This window comes from Copadichromis virginalis, linkage group LG12 (assembly GCF_057382275.1).
Source record: "Copadichromis virginalis isolate Kocher_CV1m ecotype Utaka linkage group LG12, C_Virginalis_male_GT1.1, whole genome shotgun sequence".
Classification (NCBI taxonomy): domain Eukaryota; kingdom Metazoa; phylum Chordata; class Actinopteri; order Cichliformes; family Cichlidae; genus Copadichromis; species Copadichromis virginalis.
In genome coordinates, this window is record NC_140629.1 from 13,665,094 (window position 1) to 13,679,674 (window position 14,581).

The following is a 14,581-nucleotide window of genomic DNA, read 5'->3' on the forward strand; positions in this document are numbered from 1 at the left end:
GTTTATTAACCCAGAAGCAACTCTGTTATCTGGAGCACAAACTCCGGAAACCACAATCCAATGTCAGAGTCTGTCACTGTCCTTTAAACATGACTAAACTACACATACACATGTGACAGGTACAGTATATATGCAAGCATAAAACAGTGGGCTACTATTTCATGACCAGGACCTAAATTTTGACATTGTGTTACAGAATTTGCTCAGTGAAATAATCTAATTAGTGGTGCTAAATGTAAATAAACTGTGCTCATAATGGACTTTTTGGAGCGGACTCTTGATTTTCATGCTGCTGCTCCAACCCAAATCCAAACTTACCCTTGCTCTCCCTGCTCGCTGGGGTAGGAGGCTCCTCTCTGGACTTCAGGTTCAGAGTTGGCTCCAGCAGGAGACACCGGTTCGATGCCGTCAATAGAAACACTGACAGGTGATGTTTTAGGCTGAGGTGGAGATCTGGAAAACAGCATGAATATCATAACTTTGATTATCCATTACATATATTCTATGACATAAAAATCTTTTTATCACTTATTTAAGATAAGACAAAAGGTTAGATGCACTAATTGCACCCAACAGAGATTCCTACCGGTCTCTGTTGCGTTCTCCACCAGGTCCCTCGGCATAGCGGGTCCCCTGAGCAGACTCCTGTGAAGTGGGAGGGGGCTGGGAGGCACTGGGTGGACGGGTCAAGTCCAGGACAGGAGAACCGTGGTAGCTTTGCTGCTGGCTCTGCCTGTAGTCTTTAGTTATCACCTCCTGTTTGGGTGAAGATTATCAACATCAGACATTACACAACACTGTCTGAGATAAACTCTATCAGGAGACCCGTGTGTAAGGATTTTATTTTACTCTAAAGAAAACTAAACACATTCGACATGCATGCATTTGCTTTAATACAAACGCCAACTTCTTTTATAAAGCACTTCTAATTATTAGATTATTTTATGCAGTAGTTGAGAGGGCTTACGCTGATGTGCTGTGCCAGAGTGACCACCCTTTGGCTGCCTTTGACACAAGGGGACTGGGGCTGCTGGCCTGGAGACAGTCTCTCTTCAGATGGAGAACGGTAAAGACCGTGTGTCATAGCTAAGAGTCGAATCCAGAAAACACACACACACTTTAAAAATTAGTTTGGATTTTCAGGTTAAGGTGACATAATTCCAAACCTTTGGAATGTCCTAAAGAAAACAAGCATTTTTTTTCCTGAGATGTCTCTACACTCATCCAGACTTTTGTAGGCTCAAGGTGCAAGCTTTGGAAAAAATAAAAGAAGAAGAAGAAAAAGAAAATATATCTAAATATGAGTAAGTGTGAAGAGGTCTCAAGATATTTTCAGTGCACACTTTGCATACAGCCTTGGCAAACTCATCTTTGACCAGAAATGGTGCTAAAATTGACAGGTTTTGCATCAGTAACTGAAATGAAGAAGTTCAAAAAGACACTTTTACATCCTCCTTTATATCACTTGAGGGACTTAAAAAGTGTGTACTGCATGTTATGAATAGAAATAGGCTATTACTATCATACTAGAGTACAAAACCTAACTCCAGAAACTCCATTCAGTCGAGGGTCTAAAACATTCTCCCTGTAAGCTCTCGAGAGCACTACAGCACATGGATTTCAAGACTTTGTGTCCTTTGTGTGTCATATCTCGCTACGTGTTTTTCTTACACAACTCTTACACTACATTATTCATTTCAGAGGATGATGTAAGTTGAAAGAGGGGACCAGGATTGACTCTGTGAATCCCAGAGAGGGAATGAGTGATCCTGTGGGGACAGCAAGCTCTGCCTTTTGTTGTTAGCTAGAAAACACATGAGAGACTGGGTTCATTTCAGCAGCAGCTTTATAAGCACCTGTATTTCTCTCTGTGGATCCATCTACTGTTTTGTGAACAACATCATCCTGGTGTTGTCATCTAGCTCAACCATCTCATCAGCTTTGACAAGCATGCTTCTCGAGTACATTAGCTCGCAACATCCAAAAAAAAGAAAACCTAAATAAATCAGCATAGATTACAGTGAGCAGTAAAACAGGAACATGCACAGATTTGGAAGGCCAGAAGCTGTAGTACCCCCTCCCCCTGATTCGCTGAAAGTGTCTCCAGTCTTTGCCGTGTTACTTCCCCTTCCCACCTGCCTTCTCTGCAACACTGGTGCACTCTGGGACCCCAGGGAGTGAGTTTGGTGGATGGTAATGCTTTTCCTGTTTAATGAAACTATCAGACCAATTTTCTATTTCAATGTTCTTTTTCATCTGAGTTACATATGTTTGAATTACAGCAGTCTTACTGAACAGAGGGTATAAAAATACTACTCTGATGATCTAACTGTCTGTGGTGAAATATTTTCTTAATGTAAGCAGCCGAATGACAGGGAGGAGGGTGCCACATGTTAAATTCAAGTCACATCCTCTTAGGAAATAAAATGAACATAAGCAGCAAAGGATGCTCAACCTAAATGTCCCACCAGCTTTAGCTACCTTAAAGGACACCTAGGATCTTCTTGGAAAAATCAAGTTTTCACAAAAACACTATCAAAACTCATTCAAGCTCGCCAAATTCTTTTAAAAATTTAATCTAATCAAGTATTGTCCAATTTGGGAAAGCTAGAAGTAAGGCTTTCCAGAGGGCACCCTTGGTGGACTTTAAGTCTATAAAAGGGAGAAACTGGGGAAAAAAGGCAAAAAAAAAAAAAAACTACAGCATTGAAACAAAAATGTAAATGAATTCTGCTGATCTGATAATGCCAACCACCACAGCGTGCAATAGGCCACACACTGACGGGGGAGTGGGTCTGGGTGATGAGGGGGGACCCCTGGGATCCAGAGCGTCTTACCATTAGTGGCGCTGCTGGCAACAAGCGAGCCCATCTCTGGCATCCCCGTTTCACAAGAAATTTGACGCATAATAATTGCGTTTATGAAGTTGGCCGCAGTCATGGTGGTCTTACCGAGTGATCGGAGCTCTTGTTCCTGAATGGACATCTGTTTGTTTTGAGTCTTTTCCCTACTAGGTGTACCGCTTTCTCCACGGCCAGGAGGGTTGTCTGACTGCAGAGGCAGTAGGTGCTGGGGACGGCCTGAAGCAGAGGTATAAGACCCGGGGTATAGTCCACCTGGGCTGGGGCTGGACAGCTTGGGGTCAGATTTACTGGATGGGCCATGCTGGTCCTGAAAATGTTTGGGTAGACCTCCCCTGTTTTTGCCTGCATCGCGACTCTGCTCTTTGGGTGCATTTAAATCCATGGCAGTTGGGTAGGCCTCAGAAAGCACACCTGTCCTTTGGAGATGGCTAGGGTAAGCTTGGTAGTGGGATGACCCTGAGGGCATGGACCTAACAAAGCAAACACATTTAAAAAAGCGAATTGTATTTATAAAAACAAACAAACAAACAAAAAGCGCGTACAACTTTTTATCTGTTTATTCAAATTTTCTGTGTTAAAGTTCAGTTTACCGTAACACAGATGAGCCGGAGTGTTCGTTGACAGAAAGACTTTTCCCCCCAGTGTGCAGGACACTTGGCCTCTGCTGGACGTTTTCCTGGGTACGAGGCGACACTGGGGAGTGCTGGTGGCTGTGCGGCTGGGACGCAGGTCTTACGCTGCTGCTGCTGCTTGACAAGCTGTGCTCTGTACCTAAGTAGCAGAAACAGACTCGTATAACTTTGCAAATTCCAAACTAGATTCGTAACTTAAATAAAAATGAAGAACACCATATTCTCCACACCTGGTCGCCAGATGGGGGCATGCTCCACATTTCCAATAGAGCCGCCCTTGTCTCTCTCACGCTCTCGATCCCTCTCTCTCTCCCGGTCCCTTTGCCTTTCGCGGTCCCTCTCGCGCTCCCTTTCCTTTTCCCGATCTCTCTGACGGTCCCGTTCGCGCTCCCTCTCCTTTTCCCGTTCCCGCTCCCTCTCACTTTCACGCTCCCGCTCCCTGTCACGTTCACGGTCTCTTTCACGCTCTAAAGATGAGGCCGTGCCTTGCATTTTGCTCATGTGTGAGGAGCCAACTGCACATGCAAAAAAAGGGAGAGAAAGAGAACTTTAGAAATAAAAAGAGTGCAACATATTTATTGTGTGAGTCTGCTTGAGTGAAATTAACTGTACCGGGTGAGATGGGAGAGGTGGTGTAAGGTCTGCCAGGGAAGCCGGTGCTCGTCCCAGGGATGTAAGGGATGCGATCCACTGTCCCTGGAGAGGGAGGGACCAGTATGTGTGATACCTGAGAAAGATCGATGATCCCTAGAGGACAGAGAAGGGTCAGCTGATTACAGGGCATAAAAATAATGAGAGGCTGTCAACAGTCATGCAAATGTTTTATGAGGGAATGTGATATTTATATTTATTAAATCTGAAATGATGGACTGACTATGTGAAATTCTATATTTCTGACAGATAAATGGGAAAGCAGAAGCAAATTACTAAAACATAAACCCTTAATAGATTCTGCTCTAGTGTTCTAAGACAAAGTAATAAATGAGTCAAGATGTGTTCCTTCAATGCGTTATATTGGAAAATAGTCTGACTGGCAGCTCCCTCAATCATCCTACATGACAAATTTTCAGCAACCACTAATGCAGTTCAGTTTTTTTCTATTATATTTATTTGTTTTTGTAGGAAAATCGTGGAAAATGCCATAATAAAGGACAATAAGACTCTCCCACAGAGTGTGATGACAAAATCAAATGCTGCTTTATTACTGTACATCAGCTGACTATAAATAAACTGTCCACCAAATTGATTTAAATAACTCCGAGCATGAACAGCACTAACATTAAATTTTGGCTTGCAGGTGCTTCTATTAATAACAACCACCCTGCTGTTGTTTCATACTCCTATTTGTATTCGTAGTGCAGGTGCAGCACACTTGACTGCACTTTCAGTTAGTGACTGCCCTTACCCCGAGGAGGGTAGGGCAGGGGGACAGCCTGGTCACGTGATGGAATGCCCCTCATGATGTCAGATGAGCGCTGTGCAGCCATGGCAGCAGCTGCGGGCCACTGATGCATCTGCTGAGAAGTGATATAGTCGTTGAGCAGCGTCTGCCGGTTCTCCAGGGCGGCGGTGTCAGGAAAGCCACGGATGATGTAGGGGTAGTGGGGAGAGTATGGAGCGCCGGAAGCAAGGGGCCTATGCAAGTAGTATGCTGCTGTGTATAAACAAGAAGATGATCTATCAGGAAGTCACTCAACTTGGAGTAAAACTCTCATCACATTATCACACAAATGCCTTGCAGATGATTAAACTGTTCTCTAATGAGGATGGGGGCAACATGTACACACTATAATGGACACAGTACCTGAGTCGATTGGGATACTACGACCCATTGCAGCAGGATCAAAAGCTAAGGAAATGTGACGGTACATTTCATGTCCCAGACTCGGAAACAGGGTCTGCTGATCTGGAAGAGTGGAAAGTGGTGATTTGGTGGTAGTCATCTCTCTGGGGGTTGGTGTGGCTTTACGCTCCTGAGTCAGATTCTTACTGGAAACTGGTGGGGGAAATAAAAAACAAAAAAAATTAATAGGAAACAGAATAATTTTTAGTACAGAACAACTCTTTTACATGCCTGTCACACATATACACGATTTATGCATTTTCATATACTTCTTGATTCTTTTTTCGTTTAAATTACAAACTCTCAATCATTTTAGCATGTGATATACTTACCCTCATGCTGCCTTTGACCTGCCTCCCTGGACAGTGGGGAGCTACGATGTGAGGATCCAGGGTAAGGTGTCCTTAAGGCTCCTTTATCATCGTAGCCCACTGGGCTGTGATGGGCTTTGCCACCCTGCTCTGACCCCAGCGTCAGTGGAGAAGAGCGCGATATGGGACTAGCTGTACTGACCACTGCACTGGGGCGCCCTTTAGGTGCGTCTTCATATCGGCTTCTCTCAGTACGCATCTCCAGGTGTGACTGTGTACCGTGGTAGGGACTGCCCATGATGGAGCGGACATCATGACGTTTCCCTGAACTAGCCACCTCCTGCTTCATGGACGATCCCTTCAGAGACCACAATGGGAATTAACTCAGTTAGCAAGCATGAAGTGTTTGATTGTCTCTACACGTGTCATTAGCATTATCTTTAGTGTGTACCTGTACAATGATGCCCTCCTTTCCAGGCTGTCGGAGCTCTTCCCTGGGAATGAGGTGGATAGAGCGCCCAGCCTCCTTCACTATGGTCTCTCGGCCTTTCATAGAATCAGACAAAGAGCCAGGCCCACGAGGTGGGGGGCTCTCTCTTTTCATCTGTTTAGGTTCCCTCCTCATGTAGGTATCCTGATCTAGATGACGAGGTATACCTGAAATTTTAATATATGACTATTATTGATCTTCAAACAAGAGCAGGAAGCCTAGTGTTCTCATTTCTTTTCATAATTTAGCCATACGTGAGCCAAAGGATAAAGAAACATGAGCGACAGACACAAAGGTTTTATAAGCTTAGCTGAATAATCTGGGGTTCGAGATCTGCTTAATTTGCTGCTCTTTAGGCAAATAACTTCAGGTCAGCTAGCACTATCCATTTCTTTGTAAAGGAAGAAACAACAGAAAAATGTGGCTTTCAGTTCACTGGAGGGAGCTCTGGGAGTGGAGTCAGATGAAATGAGAACACGGACTACATCAATCAATAACCTGTTACGCCTTTAACCATGCACCATCACAAAACCAATGGTGACTGGTAAAGCAGCATCAGTCTTTTCTGGGGTCGCCAAAAACACAGGCTACATTAACATTCTCCTTTAATGTATGTTCTGCTTGAGGACATTTTTTAAGTACTTCACCAGGATGAAATGAGAATTCAAAATAAAATCTCGTTGGAAGTAAACCGCTTGCTACCTTGTGAGATGGAACCACGGATGTGATGAGAGTCCTTGTAAGAGGCATGGTGGGGACTGTCACTATCATGAGGCATGGCTCGTCCAATCAGTCCTGAGGTGGAGGGACCAAGGAGGGAATGGTAAGGTGTAAGACTATGGTGAGTTATTTCATAAACAATCAAAGTCAAACCTCTATATGTCATCTGTTACCTTCACAGTTGGCAGCAGACAACGATTCCCTCATAGGCAGTCCCCTCGAGATGCCTCCTTCCATTACATCATAAGGACGCTTGAGGCCCAGGATTTCCCCAGACTGCCCTCCACCTCGGCCCTCATCTTTAGGAGTCTGGGATGCTGAGCCTATAAATGACAAAGATCTCAGTAAATATACTGACAGTATTTCTTAAGGTATGTGCAATTTGAATCAATATTATTTCTAAGATTAACTAAAAGCAACACAGCAAAAAGTAGGACAATACGGCCAAGTGCTACTTACGATCATATGTAAGAATGTGCCCACTAATGCCCTCATAGAGCACATGTCCTTTAGACAGGGCCTCATCGCGCTCCCTCTCAACTCGGCTGGCACTGTCCTCAGTCATTAGTCGCGCTATGGTTCCCTTATAAAGCGAATCAGCCGGCGTCCCCTGTGGAAAACAAAAAGAAGAAATGAGACCTGTACTTTGTACCATCAGTGTGTTGTAACAGAGAATCAAAAAAAAAGAAGAAGTCTGATTAGGATTTTGATATACAAATGACAGTGAAGCCTGACAGCAGACAACCTTGACTACAAGCAGACTTGGTTAACAATCCTCATTTCGGTAAAACTAAACAGTGCCAACGTCATAACAAAAAATGTTACGGAAATGACAAACTTTATATCACGAGTGTTAAACTGTTATTTACAATTACTCCACTAATTAAAAACAACAAGAAAAACAAGTGAACAAACATCTATGGAAATTTAAGCTGACTGTTCTTGAGTCTAATCAGACTCAACTATGTCAAAGAAGGAAAACACTAAGTTAAAAATAAGTACAGCTTGAGGTTAAACATTTCAGAGGAATCATCAAGTGAACCCACTCACACAACTTGAGTCACGTCACTAAAGTGGACATGAAAAGTAGTAGCTTAGGGAACATTGTTACTGTGTTGCATGCAGCTTTTCCAAGAAGACACTGAGGAAGGACGAGGCCAGACTAGCATGGTTTCTTATTATAGGATCAGATGGCGCTGACTTAAGTTACCCGCACCTACCCTTTAAGAAGAGGCATCAATGCTATATGGATTCGTGCACTGAACAGTAGCCTGCACACTAAAAAGGTATCCCTCTAACAATGGAGATGTTACACTTTCAGCCATCTCTCCTTTTACTAATCCACAACAGCAGATAGAAGCCAGTATGGCAGCTGGATATGATATTACAGTGGGCATATCAATGACTGGTTTTGCCCGCGCCTAGAGTAAATAGATAAAGTAAAGAGGGAACAGATGCGGTACATTGTGTACCTGTTGCTAAGGTGACGGGGCCACCCAGAGCTGCAGTTATGTCACAGCACCACGGAAATCCACCAGCCTTATGACCTCTAACCAGCTCTGCTGCTCTCGTTTCCATCAAAAGGACAAAGCTCAGACGCATGAAGGCTGCTAAAATTGACTGTGGCAGGTATAAAGACATAAAGCCTTCAACTTTATGAGCAGAAACCAGTGATGGCATCAAAATGAACCAATGAAGTACTGCTAACAATGCGTGGCCCGTCAGTGTATGAGCTGTACATGCTGCTGTCACTATGAACCTTGACTTAATTTAACAGTGTTAGTTTCAGTTCAGTATTACAAGGGGAAATGGTGAGCTAGGGCTGGGCAATAAAACAATAAAGATAATTATTGCAAAAAAATTCTCCCCTACAGAAATATGAGACATGGTCAATATTAACCTCCTAAGACCCGAACTCTTCCACTACATGCTTTTTTAATTTTTCATTGATATTTGGACATATTGGGGCCCGATGAATGTAAAAACAAAGAATTACCAGATTTTTTTTTTTTTGCCTTATTTTTGTTTTTAAGAAAAATGAGAGCCACATATGAGCATATTCGTTTAAAATCTTGATAGAACAGTAGCAGTATAATGTCCTCATAAGTGGATAATCAGGCCCTTGTAGAGCAAAATTCAGTATTTTGGTCTAAATAACCCAAAATGTGATGGCCACATATGTGGACACCAGATCCTAGGAGGTTAAAGTCAATAAAAGCCAATTCATGTTTTGAGATATAACACGAAAGGGTCAATGACATCAATCATGTGGTTGGAATTGAGTTGGAGCCAGCATGCACCTTGCTAGGTGGAGGCAGTGTCAAAAATGTGTGACATAACAAGACCGTGGGCTGTTGTTGGCCCATCAGTCAGAAGGAAGAGCAAAGTTTTAACATACAAAGACTCCTGCAGAAGCCGTCTTTGCTTTTCATGTTGTATTTTTTTCCCCCTATCTTTGATTTTCTCGAGATCTCTGCTGTCACTCCTTTCCCTTTCCCAGCCTGTTTATTAACAAATCGGCATTCAACCAATGCACAGTGTCATCTATGTCGAGCAATGTGCAATTGAGATTTTGGAGGACTGCACAGGAGTAGCGCCGCTTGAAAAGCACTCTCCTTATATCTTCACCTAGGAACAAAAATGAACTTTTAAGCTTGACTTAAGAAACTGATTTGATTTAGATCCTAGCCGTACGTGCTAGTTATGATGTCAAACAAAAGCAGGTCACTTCTAAACCTGCATACTGGGGAATTATTTATAAGCGTGTTCAGTGAATTTGAAAGGTTGCTCGGAGGTTCCTCGAAAAGGGGAAGAGAACAGTTTTCCAGTTGTGTTGTAATGCACAACTCAAACTAGAACAGAGTCAGCAGAATATTATTAACAAACACGAGGATTGCCCCACCCAACAAACTGTACATATGGGAGACTGTTGCAACGAGAGTTGTAACAGTGGTCAGGGATTATCTGTAGGTTACATCATCAAACCAACAGCCTATGAGTATTTTCAGTGGAAACAACAAGAACCTTTACATGAGTAAAATTCTTTGGAAAATACAAATAAGCCTGTTGTTATTTTCTGAATAGAGTTTGTCTCTCCACTTTTGTACCAATTTTGAACTTTATACTGGAGCATTTTTAACTCCAGTATAGCAGCTATATTACAAGGACTACTTCAGCGGTCAGCACTCACCTGAGTAATGGAGCCGCCTCGATAGGGAATTGGGGAATCAGGATGCAGTCTGGTCCCTGGGATGCCTTTAGTGATACTACCCCCCTGAACAGCTGAAATAGACGCTTTAAGGACAGTAAGAGAGAGACAGCTGTCACTATAATCCAACATGTAAAGTCACATTAAGAGTAAAAAAGAGGAATGCATTTAACTGGAAATAAATATTTGAAACTGTTTTGCAAGACCACCCGAAAAGAAAAAGTTGAAGCATCACCGAGTACAATCACTTCTGCACATACAGATTTGGGCAGTTTCTCTCAATCTTCACATTTTCCCAACATCAGTGAACTCAACTACCCACTGACTTTATAATAAACAGATAGATGAATGACCAGACAGAGAGAGATTGAAAGTCTAGCCTAGGTTACATTCAGTACATTTAGAAAAGTCACTCCAATTTGGTGTGTTGGAATAAAAAGCAAGTCATGATTTGACTTTGTTCAGAATCTGTGGCTTATTGCTTGTAATCAGTATGGCAGTAAAACAGTGGGAAAAGACAGAGCACCCACCACGTCCAGCAGCACTATCATGAGATGGCCCTTGGGCTGACAGGTTATCAGCTTGGGAGGACGAGCTGTGAGGGGACAGCTGTTCCTGCTTTACTATTGGAAAACCACCTGCTATATATTAGATTACAGAGAGAAAAGAGAACAAAATGAATAGGGACAATTTTATTATCCTTTATTTATCCAGGTAAAAGTCTCATTGAAAGTAAAATCTCATTTTGAAGACAGACCTTGCTGAGAGGGGCAGGGCACAATAATGAGAGAGTATCAATCCCCTCAGCCAGATTTACTCACCCCCTTTCCTCTGATCCATCCAAGGCACCCCCATCGGTGCGGAGGGCATCTTCCCATGGTCCAACCCATGAGCTGGGCTGTGCAGCTGTACTGGTGTGCCCTGTTTATTTAATTAAAAAAAAATGTACATGGTCATAAGAACAATATGTAGGATCACTGATCAAAACAATTACATGATTTCTACTCTCAAACTATGTCTACTTAATGTTATTGGTGTGGTGCTGTACCTGTGTGATAGAGCCTCCTGGCTTGGAGGAGGAAATGAGAGGTGGAGGCTCTGGCATTGTGAGCGGTCTCACTGCTGCTAGCCTTCCGCTGTCCTGCGGCAGTGAGGGGTGGCCTGATGGCTGGAACGCTGGCAGATGGATGAGATTGTGAGAATGAGATTTGAGCAAGTGATCTTTAGACAAAGGCTTAAAAAAGCAAGTTAAGTAGACATGGATTTGCTAAATGTTCTCACAGTACAGATAAAAGATTATGTAAAGCAGCGGTCCCCAACCTTTTTTGCGCCACGGACCGGTTTATGCCCGACAATATTTTCACGGACCGGCCTTTAAGGTGTCGCGGATAAATACAACAAAAAAAAACTTAGTACCGGTACCGAAAAAAAGAAGATTTATTCATAACACACGTGAAAAGACCCAGGAAAACTGAGTTAACGATAAAAACAATAACAAAATAATGCCGAAAACCGATAAAAACCCTGAAAACCATACATTTCAGACCTGAGCCTCAACTCTCGCGGCCCGGTACCAAACGATTCACGGACCGGTACCGGTCCGAGGCCCGGGGATTGGCGACCGCTGATGTAAAGAGAATGCTCACAGTTGAAGTGGATCAGGTGCTGGTCATGAGTGCTCTTGGACATGTCTCGTGGGGACACAGGGTAAGGGGATAGAACTGAGCGCCCCAAGTTAGAGGTCCTCGGGTCATCAGGGCCGAGCGCCTGCTTCTTAGCTTCACTGTGTGGAGAGAATGCTGGGGGCTTTTCTGCAACAGTGACACACAAGGAGAGTCAGGACCAGGTAACAACACACAAATGGTTATCCACTAATCCAAGAAGTTGTCCTTTGGCCATTACCAACACACTACTGTCCACACCTTCATCAATGTCATCATAAGAATTACAAAGAATATCTCATGCTACCTCCCAGACAGAGTGACACGCCACTGAATTAGTACCCTTACTTAATACAATCACACCATCCCAGTGCTAATATTTAAAGTGAAATCCAGCTGAGGAGAAGTTAAAAGGCAATGGATGAACCTACTTAATCCCTGCAGGAGGAGCAGCAACTGCTTCTCATTGCTCTGAATGGACATAAGCACACCACAGATCATTAAATCCTCACAGCATTTTTACAATCATCAAATCCTCAATTTTTTAAATCCCCACAAGCGCTTACTTGTAACTATTACTTCCCCCACACGGTGATTAAATGCTGAAAAATATCAATAGATATCAGCTGGAATACATGTTTATATCTGTCCTTATGTTAGCATAAATGAATGAAAAAGGACTTTGGAGTTCACAGCTGCCGTGCACATGCTGGTTATAAAAGACCTCTCTTTGTGTGGACCTTTAAAAGTCCATTCAACAAGCTTACAGTAACTGCACTGAACCAGACTGTATTCCCTTTTGGGTCAATAGCAATACCAGATCATTTATCAGTTCCCTCTCCCTGAGTGTCCCAGAAACACTTCAATGCCCTAAACACTAGAGTACACAGACTCAAGGTTACAGGATGTAGCAAGGACCAACAAAGTAAAACTAGATCAAATGCAACTAGAACAGCATGTTGTACTGCATTTTCATTAACCTCATTTTAAAAAAATAATTTCATTAATCCTCTAATCTTGTTTTCATAAAACACCAAGCTGTACACCCTGCAGTGGAGTGACACTAAGGTCATACAGAACAGTGATAAAAAGGATCCAAGCTGAAAACCTAAAACTGTGAAGAACTTGTGTTTGCAACTTCAGCAGGTAAATATAGTTTCTAGGCAATAAGAGAAGTTTCTGTTGTGATGGAGGTGTGCATACCATCCTTTTCGCCGGCAGAGGGGCTGCGCGGGCGAACACGTGGGCTGTTGCTGTGCAGAGCCTCCCTGTCTCTGTCTGCCTGTGGGGTATAAGGCTGCTGTTTGCCTGGCTGGCCTGGAAACTGCTGCTGCTGTTGCAGCTTGACCTCCTGGGAGGACTCCCCATGAGCCATGGTGATCTGTTGCTGGTACAGTGCCAAAGCGTGGGGAGGCAGTAATGCCTTCCCACTCTGCTGACCCCCGTGCACCGAGGCTTCTTGCATCTGCACACAGGGCGACAAGAAAATAACAGAGTTACATATGTGCCACACATATAACACAAGCCCACTCCTATCCAGGAGCTGACATATGGTTAGCCACATAAAATATCTGATAAGCATGTCAGCTAAGACGCATCTCTTATTTCTTGACAAGCTAAAGTTTCCCTAATGGTCATTATCTCATTTCTCGTTATCCTCCATCTGGTTGGCTTATCTTATACAGTTATGACTTAACAATTTCACCTACTATGGTGTTAGCCTTGTAAGCAGAGAGACTTTGATAGGATTCACAACTGCAATGAAAGATTGTGAGTGCGTGAGTTCATCAGTTTTATGTGGCGAAGACACTTTCAAAGGCTGGGAAAGCCACGATGCTCTTCACTTAAAAAGGGACATAAAGGTTTATAGGGACACAATAACAATGCTCATTATCAAGTCCATATGTGTATTCTTGGATTCTAGCAAAGTAGTTCTGCATGAGTCATATTAAATAAAAAATAAATAAATACATAAAAAAGATCTGTAACTGTTTGAAACAAGAACTAAAGCTAGCAACTTTAAAATTAGCAACTCACAATAGGTGGTATAGCAGCTGCTCTCTGTTTCAGCTGTTTCAGATCCATGGGCTTCTGTAGTGGGGATGATATGACCCCATCATGAGTGTAGTTCAGTAGGCTTGGCCGTGGAGACATCATTCTACACAGACGGACAGAAATAAGTTAGTGGGAGTAAAGAAGAGGTTGAAAAGAAGAGCATACAAAATCACTTGTTTAGTTTTTCCACCCACTAATGTAGTAGGATGTGTGCTGACATAGCCTGAGACCATGGGAAAAAAGTAAAGATTCATATTGATGTATTACACATCTGTCAAAAAACACAACAGACTCTGAATTACAGTTAAACACACAAATCGATGCACAGAACCACGCATGCACACCCCCCCCCCCCCCCAACCCTCCCCCTTTTGTTTGCCTTGGCAGAGGGCAGCATTTCCCTGAGCTCTGCCAGTACATGCAGTCTGCTGTCATGGAAAAAACTGAACAAGTACCGTGCAAACACGACTAATCAGTTCTCCTACGCACTCTGACACCAATTTCTAGCGGCCTCATTCACAGACACATACGACATGTTTTATTAATATTATTATTTAAATATATATAAATATATATATATATATATATATAAATATATATATAAATATATATATATATATATATATATATATATATATATATATATATATATATATATATATATATATATATATATATATATATATATATATATATATATATATATATATATATATATATATATATATACACATACATACACACACATATATACATACACACATTTTCATACTGATGTGCAAATAAAATCCTTGGCT

General features: G+C 42.5%; 1 protein-coding gene across 5 annotated transcripts in view; it reads right to left on the minus strand.

Moving 5' to 3' along the window:
* ncor2 (nuclear receptor corepressor 2) overlaps positions 1–14,581 on the minus strand; it is a 91,662-nt gene that overhangs the window by 7,738 nt on the left and 69,343 nt on the right. For 2 of the 5 annotated variants that reach the window (XM_085474797.1, XM_085474801.1), the window contains 21 exons: positions 13,767–13,887; positions 12,933–13,194; positions 11,715–11,879; positions 11,117–11,244; positions 10,890–10,989; positions 10,599–10,709; positions 10,051–10,154; positions 7,320–7,470; positions 7,034–7,183; positions 6,843–6,935; positions 6,102–6,307; positions 5,672–6,008; positions 5,301–5,492; positions 4,902–5,150; positions 4,109–4,243; positions 3,727–4,011; positions 3,455–3,635; positions 2,952–3,334; positions 968–1,086; positions 587–756; positions 319–453 (listed from right to left, as the gene is read on the minus strand). In XM_085474797.1, the coding sequence (XP_085330923.1) occupies positions 319–453; positions 587–756; positions 968–1,086; positions 2,952–3,334; positions 3,455–3,635; positions 3,727–4,011; positions 4,109–4,243; positions 4,902–5,150; positions 5,301–5,492; positions 5,672–6,008; positions 6,102–6,307; positions 6,843–6,935; positions 7,034–7,183; positions 7,320–7,470; positions 10,051–10,154; positions 10,599–10,709; positions 10,890–10,989; positions 11,117–11,244; positions 11,715–11,879; positions 12,933–13,194; positions 13,767–13,887 (3,777 nt within the window). The remainder of the gene's footprint in view (positions 1–318; positions 454–586; positions 757–967; positions 1,087–2,951; positions 3,335–3,454; positions 3,636–3,726; positions 4,012–4,108; positions 4,244–4,901; positions 5,151–5,300; positions 5,493–5,671; positions 6,009–6,101; positions 6,308–6,842; positions 6,936–7,033; positions 7,184–7,319; positions 7,471–10,050; positions 10,155–10,598; positions 10,710–10,889; positions 10,990–11,116; positions 11,245–11,714; positions 11,880–12,932; positions 13,195–13,766; positions 13,888–14,581) is intronic. The other 3 variants (XM_085474800.1, XM_085474799.1, XM_085474798.1) reach the window with 3 other exon arrangements.